This window comes from Miniopterus schreibersii (genome assembly GCF_964146895.1).
Source record: "Miniopterus schreibersii genome assembly, chromosome: 8".
In the NCBI taxonomy this organism is placed as follows: Eukaryota; Metazoa; Chordata; class Mammalia; order Chiroptera; family Miniopteridae; genus Miniopterus; species Miniopterus schreibersii.
Window position 1 is genome coordinate 15615352 of NC_138109.1, and position 21110 is coordinate 15636461.

A 21110-nucleotide genomic window follows, 5' to 3' on the forward strand; every position below is an offset into this window, starting at 1 on the left:
CATACATTCATGAGTTTTTCTCTCTCCCTCCCTTTCCCTCTCTAAAACCAGTAAAGCATCCTCAGGTGAGGATTAAAGGAACAAGGTCACTTCCTCTCAAGGGCGCTCTCAGAGCAGCGGGCACATTGTGCCTTCCACGATCTCTATACCTGTCCACGCACCTGCGTACCCAGCAGGCCGTGAGGCAGGCAGCAGGGTTCTGTGGTCCTCCCCATTGTACTCCTAAACCAACGTAACTGTTGGACGAATAAACACACCCATAACTGACTGCGGGCACCTCCTCGAGGGCAAAGCCCGGCCCGGCCCTCACAAGCCTGCAGGGAAGAGGCGGTATGTGCATGTGTGTTGCAGTGAGATGGCTGTCACTTGCCAGGCTAGGAGGAAGAGCTGCTGCTCTGGGCACAGGACAGTCTGCATTACCTCATGACATGTGTCACCCGACAAAACAGTTCCCTCCCTCTGCCTTGGTCGTTTTAACCACCCCAACCCACCTTTGTGCTCTTATTAATCGGTAGTTGGGATGCACTCAGCTGCACTTGGAAGGGCAGTAAGACACCCATTCTTCTGTCCCCTCCCACAGGAAAGCAAATCAAAGTTGCAGTATCTCTTGATACTACGACAGATTATACCTTGTGATTATTATTCCTCTTTACTCATCTACGAAACATTGTAAAAAGTCTAATTTCAAGTCACTCAGTTTCTCGTATCTTCACATTTTAGGTGTCATTACTCTAGGGCTGATTTTATCTCACAGCGAGCAGAACATTTGAGTATATACGATAAGCTGTATATTTTCACAAGTTATTTCATTTAATTCTCAAAATCGGTATCTTTACTTAACACAGAAAGAATATTGGCAATACCCACCGAGCACCGTGGAGCTACCTTATATATGCCATGGCTACTCCTCCCTCAAAACCACTACAGTAACCTATATTCCCACTGTGTACAAGAGGAGACTAAGGGTTAGCAAGTGAGTGGTAGGGAGCCAGAACTCCAAAGGATTTCAGGGGCCCGCCTTGGAATAATACCTGAAGAAGACTACATCAGTGGTTAGGGTATAAAAATTTATTACACATACAGAATATTACCACTAACGAATGCAGACAGGCTAGGACAAAATGGTGCCAGATGGAGGACAGCTAGCTCTTTGGAAAGTGAACAGGTTTGGGTGGCTCAGAGCTTCATGCCACTCGGGTTGGTCAATCAGATGGGACAGCACATGCCAAACACCTTGGGATGTCCAGGCATCAAGTGATTGCTCTGTGTGCCCAATGCCCTCCCTGTCTGACCTGGGGCTTTGGAGGATGCCACACCCAGAAGCAAGACAATGAAGCAAAAGGGCTTCCCAAGGTGGCCCAGGCTTGTCTCTGAAGTCATAGCAACACCATTTTAAGCAATATGTTTAATTGGATGATTTCCACAAACTATACACGAAGTCTCTAACCATGACAATTCGGTGAAGTACAAAACGTTAAGTTACAAGCTGAGGGAAGAGAAGGCAACACCAGTGGTGGCACCTTCCAATCTTGGTTGGCTTAGGGGTGGGGGTAGAGGAAGCTTTCTTTTTAAACCGAGCCCCTCATTTCAATGTACAAAAGAATTACTCTGATTGATATTAAATTGTATTGAAAACAAAATGGCCTAAAAAGCAAATACTATTCTATGTTGGGGTGGAAATGGGAGGAAAGAATGAGTCCTTCAAAGCAGGAGGGGAGACAGCTGGGGATAGGTTCCGTGGCTGTGATCCCAGGTGGTCACTCACGCTGCTCCATTTTTACTTTTGGTGGTCTCAGGAAGGTCCGATTCTTCTTCTCTTTCTTCCCCTTTGTATTTGCTTGGAAGTTTCGCCAGCTGTCCACACGACCGTCTCGACTTTCCTAAACACAAAAGAAGTTTGAGGTACAGAAGCTAGTTAATAAGAGGAAGGGCCTGAACCTGCTCTGCCATCTCCCCTGTAACCTAGCTCAACCACCTGGAATAGTCAAAGAGTAGAAAAGAGCAGAGCTTTGCTCCAATTTCCATCGTCCCAGGAAAGTGTCATACCACCTCTAGAAGGCAGAATAGCCAGCAGCAGGTTGGGAGAGAACAAAATGAGTAATACTCATCTCAACAATATATAGCCACCATTTGTTGGGAACCTCTGGGCTAGACACTTAGCATTTGCTACTTCTAATCCTCACAAAAAGTTGACTGTGGCCCAGCTGGCATCGCTCTGCGGTTGAGCATTGACCTAGGATCCAGGAGATCAAGGTTCGATTCCGGTCAGGGCACATGCCTGGGATGTGGGCTCAATCCCCAATCGGGGGCATTGCAGGAGGCAGCTGATCAATGACTCTCTCATCACTGATGTTTTGATGTTTCTCTCTTTCTCTCTCTCTCTCTCCCCCCTTCCTCTCTCTGAACTCAATAAAGACATATTAATAAAAAAAAAAAAAGTTGACTGTGGTATGTGTAGTGCTACCAGCATTTCACAAATGACAATACCAAGGTTCAGTAAAATCAAATCATTTTCTCAAAGCCATATGGCTGCCAGCCCGGAGTGGCTCAGTTGGTTGGGCGTTGTCCTATGCACCAAAGCATTGCCAATTTGATTCCAATCAGGGCTCTTGCCTAAGTTGAGGGTTGCATCCCCAGTCGGGGCACCCAATCAATGTTTCTCTCTCTCTCTCTCTTCCTCTCTCTAAGCATGTCCTCGAGTTAGAGTTAAAAAAAAAAAAAAAAAAGCCACATGGCTAGCCAGTATAGTACAGCCACTCTTTCCACTGCACCTTTCCTACTCCCCACCAAAACTCGTATGGAGGCTCAACACCAGCACCAGCTGTGCTGAGAGGGCCACTAGGGTCTCTTTCTCCTTATCGAGGGGCCTCCTCATTTTCTCTCTTTATTCATAGATGCAGTGGTACAGAAACAAAGTCATCAACTCTGGTTAGCCAATCCCTACCCTGAAACCTAAATGTTAGAAAAGACCAAATGTTGCTCAATTCAGAAAACTAGCTGAGCACCTGAAGGATGCAACTAGGATGTCAAAGAGAGGAGTCAAGTTCAAAAGCCGTGAGTCTCTCCGCAGGCAGGACCTCAGGTCCACAAGAACCTCAGTTTCTACTAAAAGACCTGTAAGTAGGGCACCACTCCATGTCTGCCCCCTAAATTATATGGGCAAGCCATTTTTCTTGAGCCCACTTGGCAGCTTATGCCTACCACAATCTCTGAAACATCATTCAGGGATCCTCGCTGCCCTTGCCCAGGCTATAGAACTTAAAGGTGGCTGAGGCAGGACAAGACTCTTCCCTGCATATCCCATCCCCTGACTGTCGGCCCCAGTCAATCCTGAGAATGCCCCAGGAACCACGTTTCTATGCTGGGAAGTTTTCTTACTCTGGAATAAGAATTCCTGGCCACCTTGGAAATTTACCTCAAAGTTTTTTTGCCACTCCCTTTCCCGTTTGGCTTTTTCTTGAGCTTCAATCTCTTCTTCTCTTTGTCGCTTCCTAGGAAGAAAACCAGACCATAGTATTTATACGACACTTAAGAGTGTGTTAACTATACAAGTTAAGGTATCTCCCCACAGAAGCAAGCATATAAAGTAAATCAATTTCCTAGGATTCTACAAAGATAGCTGCCTGGAAAGGGCTCAAAGTAGTTTCATAAATGTCTCATTCTAAAAAATGCAGATGAAACTGCATTTTTAGGGTGGTCTACTGACTGTGGTGGGGCTAAACTGCAGATAAACTCCCATTACACAGATAGACAAGATCATCAAAGCTCAGCCAATCCTAATAGTAGGTTCTGGGCTCAGCCACTGACAAAACTATCTTAAGAACCCAGGCCACCTTACTTCAGTAGAATGAGCATTACAATAACAGAGGCTCTTACTCAAGAGGATCTCTGCACAAAACCCTATCCTAAAATAAGGATATTTCAAACAGCCTCAACTAGCAAAACCTAGTTACTGGTAAACACCAATCAACACCACAAAATACATAAACTAAATTAATCTCAAGATTTCTGATGAGCCAGGGAAACCATACTTTAGCACAACAAACATTGTATGTGTGATTACACTGTACAATACTACATACTCACCAAAGCTGCAACCACTGGACACACAAAAGGTTCTGGCCTCAGTAACAATGACCTCAATAGCTGCCTATTTCACTCCAGGAAGTCAGGAAGAAAGTGCACAGCACTCCTGATTATAAACTTCCTAAGGACAGGTCTAGTCAGTATTTCCCAAAGTAAGAATTTCTTACCCTGGTGATTCAAAACTTTGGCTGTCTCAGATAACTATTTTAGAATATTGTTCAGATGACATACTCTATTATTCCTTCATTAGGAAAATCCCCGAAGAGCAATGCTGATTAGTCTAGGTATTCAGATACGGTTTAAATGACTATATTGATATGTACCTTTCATGCATCTCCTTGGCTTCTCTCTCCTTCCTTTTAATTTCCAGCTCAGCAAAGAGTTTCATGGTCTGTTTGTATACTGCTTGTTTGAACTACAAGAAAGTAAGAACAAAAGAATAAAATTTAACATTTTACCAACTACTTGAATCAAGTACTTTCGTATGGAGCCCAAGACAAAAGTAGATTAGAACTCAGCAAAGACAAAGATTCTTCAAAGAGAACCACTTAATGATGTTCTCAGGGAAGAAATAACACATCTGCCTCTGAGATCTTTCTGCTACTTTCACCATTCAGATAATATAATGAAACTTGCTCTAGTAAAAAGCACTACTTACTCATCACCACCATTTGAGATTTTGGAGGGACCTTTCATCCAAAGACCTTCCAAAAATAACTTTCTTTTTTTTTTTTTTCTTTTCACAAATATTTTAAAATTATTCTGTGCTAGGCACCAAACTAGATACTAGAGATACAAAGTTGCTATCAAGCAGAACAGACTTAGGGTAGTCTACTGACTGTGGTGGGGCTACTAGTTGCCACCCTCTGACACCTCCCTGTCTCTTCCCCCGCCATCTAAAATCCCTTACCTTAAGGCACATGGCCACGCAACATAAAAGCCTGTATTTCCTAGGCTTCCTTGTAGCTAGGTGTGGACCACATAACTTAAGTTTTAGCCCATGGGATATTAGGAAAAGTGATGTAGCAACTTCCTAAAGTTCTTAGAAGGAGCAGGCTTATCCCTTCTTGCCCCTGTCTTCTATTCTGAACTCTGAGGATGGAGGTAACATCCTTGTTGGAAGAGTCAGAAGAGACGGAATTCTTGGATAACACATGTTCCAGGGCTACCATACCAACAGCCATCTCCCCAGAGTCTATTACACAGATCAGAAAACAAGCTGCTATCTTGTTCAAACCACCATCATTTTGGGTCTCAGTTGTACGCAGCTGAACTTATATTCTAACTAACACACTGACAGAAAGAGTTAACACATTAGATAGAAAACAGAACTCTATCTTTAAAACTTTTCCCCTAAATATAAAATATTTTCAATATACAAAGAAATACAGAAAATAACCCATCACGCAGATTTCAGAGGGCCTATATCCTAAAAGCAGACACTGGAGTAAAGAGAAATATATGAAGAAAAAAGAAAGAAAAGGAGCCCCCAAATTTCTCACTTCTTTTAATATTGTTACCTGCCCACAATGAAAGCAATGCTGACCAACTCCAATCCCTAATAAGGACAAACATCAAAGGAGAAGAGTCTGTCATGAATATTTTAATATCTTTAAAAGCTCTAAACTCTCCTGGATGAACAGTGGCTGGTGATTTTCAATATTTTATTTTTTCCAAATTTTCTATCATTAGCATGTATTCTTTTATAATCAGAAAAAAAGACAACAAAAAAGTCAGGGTTCCTAACAACTTAGAAAAACCAAGAATATTTGTAAGAGGGTCTTCAGAAAAGACTAGAGAGGATAATTAAAGGGAAGACAGAATGAGACTGAGGAAAATATGGCCTAGAAGTTCTCAAGCAATGTTACCACACAGAAGATGGGACCAGTCGATGTTAGCAAAATCACTGAAGCAAGAGAAGCTGAAGGGAAGTTTCCCTAGCAAGACAGCCTCTCCGCTATAAATCTTTAAAAACAAGGTAGGCGTATGGGTAAGTTACATGTTGACCTACACTGAGGCAAGATTAAGATGACTTTACATTTTTCAGGCTAAACAGGCAAAAAGACACAAATATTTAAACAGAATAGTCTCTCTTAACCAATCTCCACTAAATTAGCCAATGCTCTCCATATCTCTGTAAAATTATACCTAGAGAACAATGAGAACTCATGGCTAGTAGACAGATGTTTAAGAGTCACTTGTGCAGGTTCAATCCCCGGTTGGGTGCATGAGGGAGGCAAGGCAAATCGATCAATGTTTCTCTCTTATATCGATGTTTCTCTCCCCCAACACCCCCCAAAATCAATAAAAAATAAATAAATAATCTTAAAAAGTCATTTGTGATTGTTCCCAAAGCTGTCTATGCTGGCTGCAATTAATACTATACTTGTGTGATTTAAATATCACAGAAATTCATGAATGTGGTTATAAAAATGTTTGTTTCTTTTAAAGCTAAATATAACACTTTACAAAAATTCAATAGCCATAAGTTCCTAAAAATAACTGCTATTGAATGAGGTACAGGTGAGACAGCTAGAAAAGATTAGAAAAAAATTATAAATATCTAGGATTTTGCTCTTAGTACGTTTCACAAATACCTAAGTTTTCAAAGTACTTCAAAAGAAATTAAAAGTACTAAATACTATCGATAATGTTTCGTGTATGTGTTTCATAAAATAAATTCAACTACAAACTCCAATGAGCTAAAATACACTCAAAGAAAAAGGCCGTAGCCCTTTGATAAAAAAGGGGTGAATTTTTTAAAAGGGTGAATAAATGCACATTTGATATTTTAAGTTAAAATAAAATGGTTATAGCACGTATGCATCACTCTTCAGGCTGTCCTCTCTTTAACCCACCAATCAGTGAACCCAAACACAGGAGATAAGGTGGCTTTTCCCTTAACTCACCAGCTCTGGATCATCCTCCTCTACATTTGTAGGTTTTCCTTCCTTCTTTAATTGCTTTTTTCGCTCTTTCACCTAAAAAAAAATTTTTTTTCATCAAAAAATAAGCATTCATTCTTTGAGAGTAGCCAATAAGCTGCACACACAATATGGGTACTTTTCTATACATACAACAAAAAGTTTGCATTGAAAAAAGATGAGCCTCCCCTCCAAAACAGCAATGCAACCAAGGAAAACTAGGAACAAGGGGTTTTCTCTAACCTCATCTAAAATCCAATCTACCTGTAAGGATGAATGGGGACCAGCAAGGAAGCTGTTCCCAACTCATTAAAAAAATCCTAGGCCAGATCAAAAGAGCCTTTGAAAATTAACACATTACCCATTTATCTTTCTCAGTTTGTAGTTATGTGTTTATAGTAAAGAAAATATATGTGTCAAGTTTTAGAAGAATATACAGAATAAGTATTGTTTTCCTGGCATTTCTACAACTTGCATTTTTAATCATTTTCACTTTGAAACCTCTTTACACTAATAATTTTCACAAAGTGTTAATTGGTGTTTTTATCACTTTGCCAACTATTGAGATCCAAAAAAATGAAATATACTCATTCACAAAAGAATGACATTATTCCATTAAACAATCATTCAGTGTTGTACACCAGCAAAAAGCAAAGTGCTTTCCAAACTCAGAAAGGCCCCACTGCCACCTTGTGGCCAGAAAGACTGAGGATGGCTCCTTTACAAGCAAAATACAGATGAAGGGTAACCACCACAATGGTTCAAGTACAAATTGTCAGGTACTTTTCTGATTTTGCCAGAACTGGGCCTACACGTACCATTTCCAACACATGACCAGAAGGACATAATTTTGGCTGTCCATCTCCTCTTTTTCCTCATTTTCCTCGTCTAAACCTGGAGTCATTATCATTACTGGTTATGAAGTTCTGGTTTAGATTACAAAAGCTCTTCAAAGAAAACATCCATATTCACTCCCGATTGAAACAGCCCTTATTATAAATGGTCTCAAGATTCTTGCTCCAGCAAGTAAAAAATTAAAACAAAGACCTTTCTTAGCTCAAGCGAGCAACCTTAACATTTTCTGCCACTCAGGAGATTTCAGTAATGCAATAAAAATTAACACCAGCTCTAACTAAATTTATTTCAATTGACTCCTTCCCTATTATTAATAAAGACATGTAGCTCCTCCTATGTTTTAAAAAAAATCTACTCATATCCCCTTGTCAACCTATTTCAAGTCCATGTTCCAACCCCTTTACGGAGACAAGCATAAAAATCAAGGGTCACCCAGCTGGTGTTGCCCAATGGTTGAGCATCAACCAATGAACCAGGAGGCCACAGTTCTATTCCCAGTCAGGGCACATGCCCAGGTTCAACTCCCAGTCAGGGTACATGCCCAGGTTGCAGGCTTGATCCCCAGTAGGGTGTATGCAGAAGGCAGCCAATCGATGATTCTTTCTCATCATTGATGTTTCTCTCTCTACCTCCCTCTCTCTGAAATCAATAAAAACATATTTTTAAAAAATCAAGGATCAAGTGTCACATGGCTGCTCCACTTCTTCACTCTCAAATGGGGTAATGTGACATGTAAATAGAGGACAAGAAAAGCCCTCTCTCCACAACACAGGACTGTTAAGGAAGGAGGTCAGAGAAGTGTCCTACCACTTCTCATCCTGAGCTCTAAGGGTGAATTATAGCTTTAGACACTCACTATCCACTACCTCCACAGCAAAGTGGTATAGACCAAGTATGCAGTCACAATTACACTGGCAGGCATTGCTATGTTAACATTTACCCTCCTACAAGGTGCCCAAGGCTTGCTAATACTTCCTGTAAACACAGCAGCACTATAAATACTTACAGTGTGTTCCACGTATTCTTTTCCTGCCTGAATTACATCCAGGGCCCTCTTCTTTTGTTCCTGATCCAGTAGCAACTTGTAAGCTTTGTCCACAGCTAATGCAAAACATTGAAATTAACTGTTTCTGCAAACACCCTCTGCAAGTCTGAACTATACTCAGGCAGTGTAAATGGACTTGAGCCATCTAAAAGTATTCCCTACTTTGTTAAAATATTTACTGTTGTTAAACTAATTTTAAAAACCATACAACTACAGCAATGACTTTCCTTGAGAGCGTTGGAAAAAATTAAATATCCACTCAAGACTACATACACCACATCTAGGTTTAATTCAGCGATAAAACATTGCCAATTATTTTTTATGTTCAGAGAAAAAAAATGATCCTATGCAATAACAGTCTTTGTTGGCACAAAGAAGTTTTAACAAAGCAAATTTAAGGTCTATTTGTTAAACAGCAACATTTTGCTTTGGAATGACAACTGTTCCACTGAAAACCAGCTTCTTCATGGCCAGAAGACAAAACTATTATATTCTTTTCTTGATCCAGGACAAGCAACAGTTCATCCCTAACATTGACAATATATTATTCAGAAGCAGGTAAATTTACAAATACCTTCAAAAGCCTTTTGTGCTCTGTCAGCATCATCTTGATTTTTGTCAGGATGCACCAAGATGGATAACTATAATAAGAGAAAGGTTAGGTTTGTCAAAAAGAAACATTTACTCTTTGCCTGCACTCTTTAAACCAAAAGCTCTAAGGTACTATGGCAAAAAAGACTATTAATCCAGAAGCATTTTTTTAAATTAATAAATATCATAAAATGCCCAGAAATACTGGCATTTAACAAAATTCAAGCACCAAAAGGTAAATGCACAACTGGGAAACATTAGGGTTTTAATCACAATGTTGAAAATAAATGTAAGCCTAGCATTATGAGGATGTTATCATTGGGGAGGGGAGGGACATTGAAAACTACCAAGTTCAGCCCGGCCGGGCTTGGCTCAGCGGTTGAGCATCGACCTAGGATCCAGGCGATCGGGGTTCGATTCCCGGTCAGGGCATATGCCCGGGTTGCGGGCTATCTGATCAGTGACTCTCATCATTGATGTTTCTATCTCTGTCTCTCCCTCTCCTTTCCTCTCTCTGAAATCAATAAAGATATATTTTTTAAAAAAAGAAAGAAAACTACCAAGTTCCAGTTAGGTTTCTTATTCTGAGCAGAAAGGAGGAGAAAACAGGTATGAGACATCCTCTCTAACCTAAAAGAACTTCTAATATAAAACTGTGGTTCTCAATTCTGGCTGTGCTCCAATCCTGTGAAGTTTTTAAAAAATACGAATACCTACTTTCCACCCTCAAAACTTCTAAGTGAGTGAGTCTCTGGCATCTGTACTTGTTAAACCTCTACTAGAATGCATATCAGATAATAGTACGGAATTAGTGTTAATTTTGTTAGGTGTGACAAATAGTTATGCAAAAGATGTCCTTTTTTATTTGGGGTTTTCATGCTGAAGTATAAGGGTGAAGTATTATGGTGTCTGTAATTTACCTGTCAACAATTCAGCCAAAAATATATGGTTAATAAAGTGAACTGTTGCAAATAGATGGTGAGTATATGGGTGTTCATTGCTCTATTCTTTCTTTTTAAAGTACATATAATTATAAAATCTTATGTCAAAATAAAAAACAAAAATCTCCACAGCTGATTCTTTTAGGCAGCCATGGTTAAGAACCATGGACTACTGTCATTGATAGACAGAAACCAACTAGTTAGAACAGAGGGAGTGTGTTGAGGGATGATAGCAAGTGGGAATCTACTGCTAAATCCTACATTACTAGAGACAAAATCCTGGGGTCTAATTCCAACTTCAATCACATACTAGCTATAGGACCTTAAGCAACTCAACCTATCTCCACCTCATCTTCCACCTATATTATGTACTTACAGCTCACTGTGTTGAAGTTTGAAATGAAAAAATCCAAGTAAAGAACTTAGCATACTCTATAACACACACTGACAACAGTTAGCATATAAAGAGAACATACTATATACCAAAACCTATTCTAGTGTTTTATGTGTATTACCTCATTTAATCCTCATAACAACCCCACAAGGTAAACACCATTATTATGTGCATTTCACAATTAAGGTAACAGGCACAGAAAGGTCCAAAGTAACTTGCCCAGTTCAAACTGCTTATAAGAGGTACAGCCAAAATTGAAACTCAAGTCTTATAGCTCCAGGTCATATTAACTATTAGGTCATATTAATGACTAAATAAAAACTCTTATTATAAGAGTTCTTTATATAGCTACATAAAAAGTTGTTTTGCCCGGCCAGGCGTGGCTCAGCAGTTGAGCACTGACCTAGGATCCAGGAGATCGAGTTCAATTCCCAGTCAGGGCACATGCCCAGGTTGCAGGCTCGATCCCCAGTCCGGGGTGTGCAGAAGGCAACCTATCAATGAAGACTCCCTCATCACTGATGTATCTCTCTTTCTCCCTCCCTTCCTCTCTCTGAAATCAATAAAGATACATTTTTTTTAAAAAAAGTTGTTTTGACTATGGATTTGAATGTTTGCTTATTAAATTGGGAAAGACTAATACATTACATTAGGAAACTTGAAATTTTAGAGAAAGAAAAAATCTGAATACATGTAAGTAGAGAGTACAACTCAGGAAGAAAAAAACTGCAAAATTATATAATGGGAAATGATTGAGTAGGCAAAGATAAAAAAACATCAAAAACATCTTGGCTTAATAGATCATAAGATGATTATGAGTCAGCAATGAGGGGGCAATTACTGTACTCAAGAAGCAAGCATAACACTGGGTATTAACAAGTATGTCATGCGGAGCTGAGAATAATATTCAGCACTGGTCAGGCCCCTTTAAATACATAGGACAGAAATTTTCGACCTTTTTCATTTCATGGCACACATAAACTAATTAATAAATTTCTGTGGCACACCAAAAAATATGTTGTATTTTTTGCCAATCTGACAAAAAAAGAAATAGATAAAATTTTTTAAATTAACATCCTAGTTTTTTTTAAATGTTTTTATTGATTTGAGAGAGGAAGGGTGAGGGAGAGAAAGACAGAAACATCGATGAGAGAAACATCTATCTGCTGCCTCCTGCACGCCCACTACTAGGGATCGAGCCTGCATCCCAGGCATATGCCTTGACCAAGAATCAAACTGGCAACCTCTTGGTGCATGGGACGACGCTCAACCAACTGAGCCACACTGGCCAGGTGAAATAGGTACACTTTTGATTCATTCCCATCAGACAGCTATTGCTGTGTTGGCTGTTGTCATTTTTTTATTTGTCAATCTAAGGGAAAAGAGGTCAGTGTCCCTGACTAAATAGTCAGGTATTGCACATTTTAAAAATTCTTGCAGCACACCGGTTGAAAATTGCTGACATAATACATAAGAGAAATAAAGAAGTTGAGGAAAGTTAAAAAACAAAAAAACGACACGAAATACATACAAAATCCAATTTGTAAAGACATTACAGGGAGTGTGATTATTCAACTCACAGAAGGAAAGGCTGGGGGTTACTCAAACTCTCAAAACTACTTTGTAGCTCGAGTTATTAAACATTAGAATGAACAAGAAGCTGATGTTGTGGATCTCCTTTCCCAGAGAATTGCCAAAAAGCATTCCTTATATTAAACCAGTTATCTCTTGGGTATTTACTTAAGTTTACAAAAAAAAAATGATTGAGGAATGGGGTCCTAAAAATAAAGAACTGCTACAAATCATTTAACATGTTCTCTCCTGGAAGCCAGGGTAGATTTAGTAAGTATGACTCCATGTAAGCTCTACAATTCTACCTTGTACTTCTCCCTTTTAATTAAGGGGCTAGAGAGATTCTATTTGGATATAAAATTCTTTCTACTCAGAGGTAAGCTATGGCCATTAAAGATTTTATGTCACTATGAGGTTTTTATCTAAGAATTAATAGCCTTAAGTTTAAAAAAAGAAAGGTCACATATTGGCCCAAAAGTTGTAATAGCAAGTCTTAAGAGAACCATCACATGCTTACATTTTCAAAATGTTCAAACTCCATCCATTAGAGGGAAATAGTACCATACCTGCCGAAACCTCTTTTTTATTTCTTCATCTGTCACTTCAGGATCTATCTGAAGAACCTGAAAGAATCAAAATCAACACTGTAAAAGAAATTAAAAAGAATTCATAAATTTAAGAGATGCCCAATAACTATACATATTATAATCAACATCTAGAATAGTACTCAGCTATTATACTCAAATATAAATGAGCAAATAGATAATAAAATAATAGCTATACTGTTTTAGGTTCTCAATTAATACAGTAGTTACTTTCACTCCATCAGAAAAAATAATAATTTATCTTATACCCAGAGACATATTTTCAAACACTAAGAAAATGTATTTCTCCTTCATTCATTAAGAAAAGTACCCATCGCCTATCCCCTACTTACCTTTGCAAATGTAGAGAAAGCACAGAACTCAACAGGGAAAAAATAAGGCTGGCTAACTGATCTTCACCTCAATCGAGAAATGCCCACTTGGCTTCACTTTGTATCTATAATTTACATGGCCTGATGGTTCTCAACTCAGAGTGAACATCGCAATCACCTGTGGAAACCTGAGATCAATGCCTGGGGCCCCCCTCTAGGAAAGTCTGATTCCAAATGGCAGAAACACCTGTATTTTTATTTTTTTTTTTTTAGCAATACTGTCATAAAAAATAAATTTAATCATTCTTCTCCAAGCCTGGGTATCCTAGTTTTGACATTCCTCATCAAGGATTCTAATCCCATCACCACAAATACATACATTCACTCAAATATTATATATAGTAGCTACTGCCTGCTGAATACACTGCTACATACTAGAAATGCGAAGGTAAATAGGTAAGGGGACATGTTTATAAATATATATATATTTTAAAGAACTTTACTTTTTTTAAAAAAGATTTTTAATTGATTTTTTTAGAGAGGGAGGGAGGGACAGAAACATCAACTAAGGATCAGTTATTAAGGGCGGTGGGAGAGGAAAAAATAAAAATGAAAATATATCTTAATGTGAAAAATACATACAGCCCTGGCCAGTTTGCTCAGTCGTTAGAGCACCAGCCTGGGGACTGAAGGTTTGCTCAAGGGTTTGAGTCCTGGTCAAGGGCAGTACCTGGGTTGCAGGTTCAATCCCAGGCCCCGTAGGGGTGCATGCAGGAGGAAGCAGGTCAATATGTCTCTTTCACATCAATGTTTCTCTCTCTCTCCCCCTCTCTCCTTCCCTTCTACTCTCTGAAAAGCAATGGAAAAGGTATCCTCATATGAGTATTAACAAAAAAAACACCACAACTTTATGATGCCCATCCTATAGAGTGGCCAACACATTTTGCATGAAAGACAAAAGTTTTAATGGACAGTCATGGAATCCTGCCCAAACACAATCTCACACTTTCCTAAGTGTACCCACCTCCCCACATCTTTACACATCCAAATATATTTCCTATTGTCAGGACAGGAGCTACAGGGCAGTGAGTTCCACTTCTAGAACCACATTAACTAGTAGGGCATTAAAACCCTAGCCTTCATACAGGTCCCAGTGATCTCTCACTTCTCGTCAATCAGGTCTCCACAGAAACACTAATTACCCTAAAACATAATTGCCTAAGTTATATGATTACTTGTCCCCTTCCACGGTACTATGCTCAATTTAAAAGTATGACTTAATAGGAAAAAACATGACGACAGAAAGAACATACCATCAAATTCTTTATTACCTCTCAAACAAATTATCTCCCCCTATGCCTGCCCTCTCCAAAATTGTATCAAAGGTATTCTTTTGTCTTCCCCTTCTCTTTCTGAGCAATACAATCCAAATACATTAAGTGGTGACAGGCAAAGCAGACATCTACTTTGGGTGGAGAGTTATGATGGCCCAGAGCAGAGTGTGAGAGCCCATCTGGAATGAAGAAGACAGTGACAACACTGGGAGTGGTGGCCAGTCACAGTGCTAGAGCCCAAACTGGGTGACAAGAGCATTCACAAACAAGAGCAGCCCAACATGGAATGCCGAAGTAGGCTAAGGAGGGCATCCTGGCATAGGGTTTTAGGTAGGCAGCCTGGTACAGTGTTAGAACATAAGCAGGGTGAGACTGTTAACATGGGAGGGTAGCCCAGTGCAGGGTGCAAGAGCGCAAGAAGAAAGAGGAAGCCATCCCCATTGAAGTAGAGCCCAATACAGGGTGTTTGACACCAAGCAGGGTAAGGAGAGTGTCCACAAGGAAAGGTGGTCTGGTACAGGGGTCCAGGCAAGGCCATCTCCACAAAGGAGTGGCCTAGTATGGGGTGTGGAAGCTTGTACATGGTAACAGGGGTGCCCATGCAGGAGGGCATCCAGTGCAAAAGGGCAGCCCAATGCAAGATACTGGCGCTCTAGCAGGGTGTGGGGAGCATTTATGTAAAGTACGGCTGGCACCAAGAGTTGGAACCTGAGCAGAGTGAAGAGGGACTCCATGCAGAGGAGTGTGGACTCAAAGCCCAAGTCAAAGCCCAAGTAAGATGAAGAGTGTAGAAATGGTGTTTGTTTGGCGGGGAGGATGCTGTAGCCCAAGAGGAATGAAAAGAGCCTCCAGGGGTTGAGGGCAGACACAAGGAACCAGAACCAGGTGAGGAATACCACATGGAAGGGTGACCTGGCATGGAAGTTTGAGCTCAGTTGTGGAAAGAAGGGTTTTGCAGTGAGGCAGCACAGTGTTGGTGTCAACAGTAAAGCAGGGTGAGGGCATTCACATGAGGGGAGGAAAGGCAATGGGAGATCACCTGCATATAGGAGGATCAATTAAGTAAACACATATAAAGATTTCTCACTAGAGAAGGGAAAAACACCTAGAATAAACCCTGCATGGGATTGAAATTGGATGTAAATATGTATGTACACACACACACAGACACATACTCTCTCTCCTTAGCTCTATCCACCAATAGAATCTGGGAGGAGTGACATCCCAACTACAATGAGTACACCTAACACTCAAATCTTGATTTTAAATACCATTCTTCACTGAAACGAACCAGGGCTCCTCTGTGAAACAGGAATTCCAGGCTGGGTCAGGAAAAGTACAAGAGTGCCTAGTAATCAAAGCATGATGACGACATATAAAAAAGACAGGAGCTCACTTGAAAGGTAACCTACTTGCCAAATTTGGGACAATTTGAACATCAAAATAAATTGATATCTAAATATAACCCACTGACTAATATAGAAAACCCCAAGTCCATACTGACAAATTAATAAATTGAAACTCTGATAAGGAAAGGATATTTACACAGTCTCAAAGTACCTCCCCATAAAATATATATTACAAATGGGGGAAAAAAGTAACTTCATAAAAAAACCTCGCAAGCAACTCTTGTATTTAATTTTTTTTTTTTTTTGAGAGGGAGATTTGTTATTCCACTTATTTATGCATTCATTTGTTTCTTGGATGTGCCCTGACTGAGGCTCAAACCCACAACCTTGGCATATCTGGACAACACTAACCAACTGAGCTCCCCAGCCAGGGCTAGCAGGTAACTCTTTAAGTGATCAAATTAACATGATTAGTAATGAGATAAATCAAAATCATGCACCACTTTTTTTTTTTTTTAAATACGCTTTTATTGATTTTAGTGAGGGGAAGGGAGAGGGAAAGACAGAAACACGGATGGGACAGAATCAACATTGATTGGCTGCCTCCTGCACACCCTCACCAGGGATTGAGCCCGCAACCCAGGCATGTGCCCTGACTAGAAGCAGAACTGGCAACCTCTTGGTGCATGGGTCTACGTTCAACCACTGAGCCACCCTGGCCATGCAATCAAGTTACCACTTTATAGGGTGCAGACAAAAATGCAGTATCACTTCTGAGATATTCCTGCCAACGTTGCATAAACCTATTCTAACATGAAGCAGCATCAAATAAACTCAAGTTGAGAGACATGCTACATAATAACTGGTCTGTGATCTTCAGAAATGTGAAGATCACAAAAGTCAAGGAAAGACTGAGGAACTGTTCCAGACTGAAGACTAAAGAGACATGACAACTAAATGTAACAGGAGATTCTGGACTGGATCCTTTTGTTATAAAGGTCATTACTACCCGGCCAGGAATGGCTCAGTGGTTGAGCATCAACCTAGGATCCAGGCGACTGGGTTCAATTCCCGGTCAGGGCACATGCCCGGGTTGTGGGCTTGATCCAAAGTCGGGGGCGTGCAGGAGGCAGCCAATCAATGACTCTCTCACATTGATGTTTCTCTCTCTCTCTCTTTCCCTTTCACTCTCTGAAAAGCAATGGAAAAAATATCCTCGGGTGAGGACTGAAAAAAAAAAAAAAAAACCAGAAGCAATGGATGAACTTTGAAAATATTATGCTAAGTGAAATAAGCCAGACACAAATGTTGTATGATTCCACTTATATGAGGCACCTAAAATAGGCAAATTCATAGACAGAAAGCAGATCAGAAGTTACCAAGGGCTGGGAGTAGGGGGAATGGGAGTTATTATTTAATGGGTTTGGAGTTTCTATTTGAAATGATGAAAATTTTCTGGAACTGAATGGTGATTGTGGTTGTACAACATTGTAAATGTACTTAACACCACTGAACTCTACACCTACAACTGGTTAAAATGGTTAATTTTATGTTATGTATATTTTACCACAATAAAAAAAGTTTTTTATAAGTGTTCAGTGTTATTTTTATGTTAACAATACTCATTTCAATTTATAATTGTGAACAATTAGAAGCTAATTTAAAAATCCTACAATAAAGGATTTAAATAGTAATTATAGAGACTTTTTAAATAATGCAAAACTATACTTTATATGACCCTTATTTTTAAATAAAAATTTTAAAACAGATTGAATATAAACAGTAAGGAGTAGCTATTTCTCTGAGGTAGAATTTACATGATTATTTATTCTTGCTTTTTTTTTTTTATCCTCACCCAAGGATATTTTTTCCATTGCTTTTCAGAGACAGTGGAAGGGAGTGGAAGGGAAAGGAAGGGAGAGGAAGGGAGAGGAAGGGAGGGGAAAGGGGGGGAGAGAGGGAGAGAAGAGAGAAGGAGAAAGGGGGAGGGGGGGGAGGGGGAGGGAGAGATTTGAGAGAGACACATTGACTGGTTGCCTCCTGCACACACCCCAACCACGGCTGGGGATCAAGGCTGCAACCGAGGTATGTGCTTTTGGCCAGAATTGAACCTGGGACCCTTCAGTTCTTGGGCTGACACTCTAACCACTGAGCCAAACTGGCAAGGGCTATTCTTGCTTGCTTTATATTTCAAACTTTAATAAGAAATATGATTTACTTTTATAAGGAGGAAAAGTTTAAAGTTATAAAACTAAGGAAACCCAAAAAGTGTATTTCTTTGTCTAAAATCTTGTGATAATTTTTTGGTTGTTGGGATTTTTCACACTTTAATTGTGGTGAAACAGAAAATTTTAACAAGCAAATTAAATCGAAGATCCTAAATTTATCAAAGCTAGCTATCCCTTCACATCTGAAAATAAATCCATATATATTTGGGTTGCTTAAAGATCATGGAGGATATATGATAGGGCAAAGACTCTCATTTTCCTTAACATACTACCTCTCAGGTTCTGCTCACAATAAAACCACTCAAGTTCAATTCCAACTATAATATAAATTAGGTGTATGTTCTGATGTAAGCCTGCCTGCAACTAGGCAAAGCTCCCCATCATAACACCACAGCAACATCAGACAGCTCACCTCAAATGGGTTCAAATTGAAGTAGGAGGAACCAGGACGGGTCAATCTTTCAATCTGATTTTTGGACGTTAAAACTGAATCTCTCTTCTCTATTTGTTTCACCTAACATAAAAGAGACAAAAACTTCATTAGTAAAGCTGAAAAATTCTGAATTGTCATCCTAACAAGTTACTCACTGGCATGTTGAGCAAACATCTGTGTGTCTACGTGTGCAGGTTAACCACGCTGAGGAATAATTACAACAGCTACCATCTGTTGAATTTTAATAATGTGAAAACTTTACATATATTTATTCCTCTCAACAATCTTATACAGTAGATACTATTATCCCCATTTTATAGATAAGAAAATTGAGACTTAGAGAGGTTAACTGACTTGTTTCTAATTACCCAATTTATAAATAAGAATTTTAATCTTAACAGTTTGATTCCAAAGCAACCATTGAGAGAATTCAGTGTCACATCCACCACCTTCAAAGAGTTTCCACTCTAATGATAGAAGATTTACTCAAGTGTGTTCATACTTTACAACTTTTTAAAAGAAAAAATACAATTACACATATATATATGTTAAAGCAGCATTTAAAAAGTATGTGGGAGAGAGCAAATAACTGCCTACCTAACTCTAATAAAGTTAGAAAAATTCCTGGCCTGAAGACAACTTGAAGAACAGGCCAGGCCCCTGGTAGTTCCAGGAAAGCATCCTTGGTGCCACTATCAGACTTGGAATGCCAGTTGGAATGAACATCTGGTATGCTACTTACCATCTTTATTCCTCTGGCCAAATGAATTTGGAAAGAATTTTGTAACATAAAAATCCATTCCTTCTTAGCATCTTCACTCTCTAAAATAGCATGCCAATCCCCTCACCCCCCATCTTCTTTCCCAGGCTTACTTTTCCTTACAGCGCTTAAATCACTACCTGACGTTATATTGTACATCTGTTTGTTTACTGTTTATCCCTCTCTATAGAATGCAAGCTCTAAGAAACAAAGATAAGATTTTCCTGTCTGCTGTTCACTATCATATCTGCAGCACAGAAACAGTACACTAGTACATGTCAAGTGCTCAATGAACAACGATTGAATGATTGAAGGGTCCTCCTTTATGTACTTTCTCTCATCCAACTCAAGTCAGGGTTGCTGTTGTTTTTCTTTTCTTTTTAAACTAAGATTTGTTAAGTGAAACAATTTCATCATAATTGCTGAACACTTTCACGTGAATTAGGCATTTCAAAAGGACTATAAAGGATGTGTTAATTTCCGTGTTTAAATGTAATACTTAGGAGAAACTACTATGTAACACACACTGTTACAAATACCAGAGAAGCAACTCCATTCCTCAAATCCAAGTCAACTTAATAAGCTCCGTCTTTGGCCTTAAGTCTTACAGAGCTCTTCTGCTTATGAAATCCTTTCTTATATATTAACTCCATTACCCCTCATAAAAACTCGTTTTAATATTGATTCGTTTTACAGACATGGAAACGAGATCTGCAAAATCAATGCCTTGAAAGAATTCAATCACAGTCAACTGCCATGCACGAATCCAATCCGAGGTCCTCGGGCTCCAAATGGTATGTTTTTCCTTCATTTATTCATTCTTTAATTTACTCAACACATATTTACTGAATAACCGTATGTAGTAAGTGCTGGAAATGCGATGGTAAACGAGGCTCAGGTCAAACTGACGCCTGTCCTAACGTGATACCAAGTTGTTACAAAGTATTTCACCTCCCTAAACCTCAGGTTTGTCATCTGTAAAATGGAGATGCCTACCTGGCATGATGCACAATGCCTGGCATTCGCGAATGGCAGAAATAACCACTAATACAATCATTATAGAGGACTAAGTAGAGAGGGCTTCCGTTTAAAATAAAAACGGGGGCCTGGACGGTTAAGTAGCCCCCAGGAAGGCCGGCCTCTGCCAGCCCTGACTCCGCGAACTTGGGAAACTCTACGCGCGCCCAGGTACTTCCTTGGCCAGAATCTCTGTCTACCCGCTGACGTCGGACCCAACCCCGTTTTCGTTGCCCAGGGGGTCCCCCAGCAGCTATCAGGGAGAGACGCACACACACCCCCAGCCCCGCGCCGCCCCGCAGGCCAGACAGCAGCCGCCCAACGGTCCAGGCCAGGAGGGCCACTGCCTTCGCCCGCTGGGAGAGCAGGTCCAGACGGGGTCGCCCCGGTGCCACTACTCATTCCTCGTAGATCACCTCACTGTAGAAGGTCATAAATGCCTCCTCTGTGCTCCCTCCGCCGCCCGAAGCCCCGCTCTCTCCTGAAGCCGCCATTTCCCCGGCCCAGCCACCACGTGACTCGTCTGCGCAGGCGCTGCTTCACGTGACTCGTACAGGCCCGCCTCTCCGGCCTCACCGCCTTCCTTGCGGCCCTTAAAGGGCTCCGAGCACAGCCGCACACCTCTAACCAAAGACTCTTGTTTTAAAAAATTGAGGTAAAATACA

The 21110-nt window shown here is 40.1% G+C and overlaps 1 protein-coding gene across 1 annotated transcript; it reads right to left on the reverse strand.

The window, feature by feature from the left end:
* Positions 1 to 1053: 1053 nt before the first annotated feature.
* Positions 1054 to 20997, reverse strand: DNAJC8 (DnaJ heat shock protein family (Hsp40) member C8). The gene is made up of 9 exons (XM_081145387.1): positions 20862 to 20997; positions 18648 to 18749; positions 12975 to 13031; positions 9485 to 9551; positions 8872 to 8966; positions 6996 to 7067; positions 4410 to 4501; positions 3416 to 3491; positions 1054 to 1880 (listed from the first exon to the last, which is right to left on the reverse strand). Exons 1-9 carry the CDS (start codon positions 20937 to 20939, stop codon positions 1758 to 1760), a joined length of 762 nt encoding a protein of 253 aa, XP_081001513.1. The 5' UTR covers positions 20940 to 20997; the 3' UTR covers positions 1054 to 1757.
* Positions 20998 to 21110: the final 113 nt, after the last annotated feature.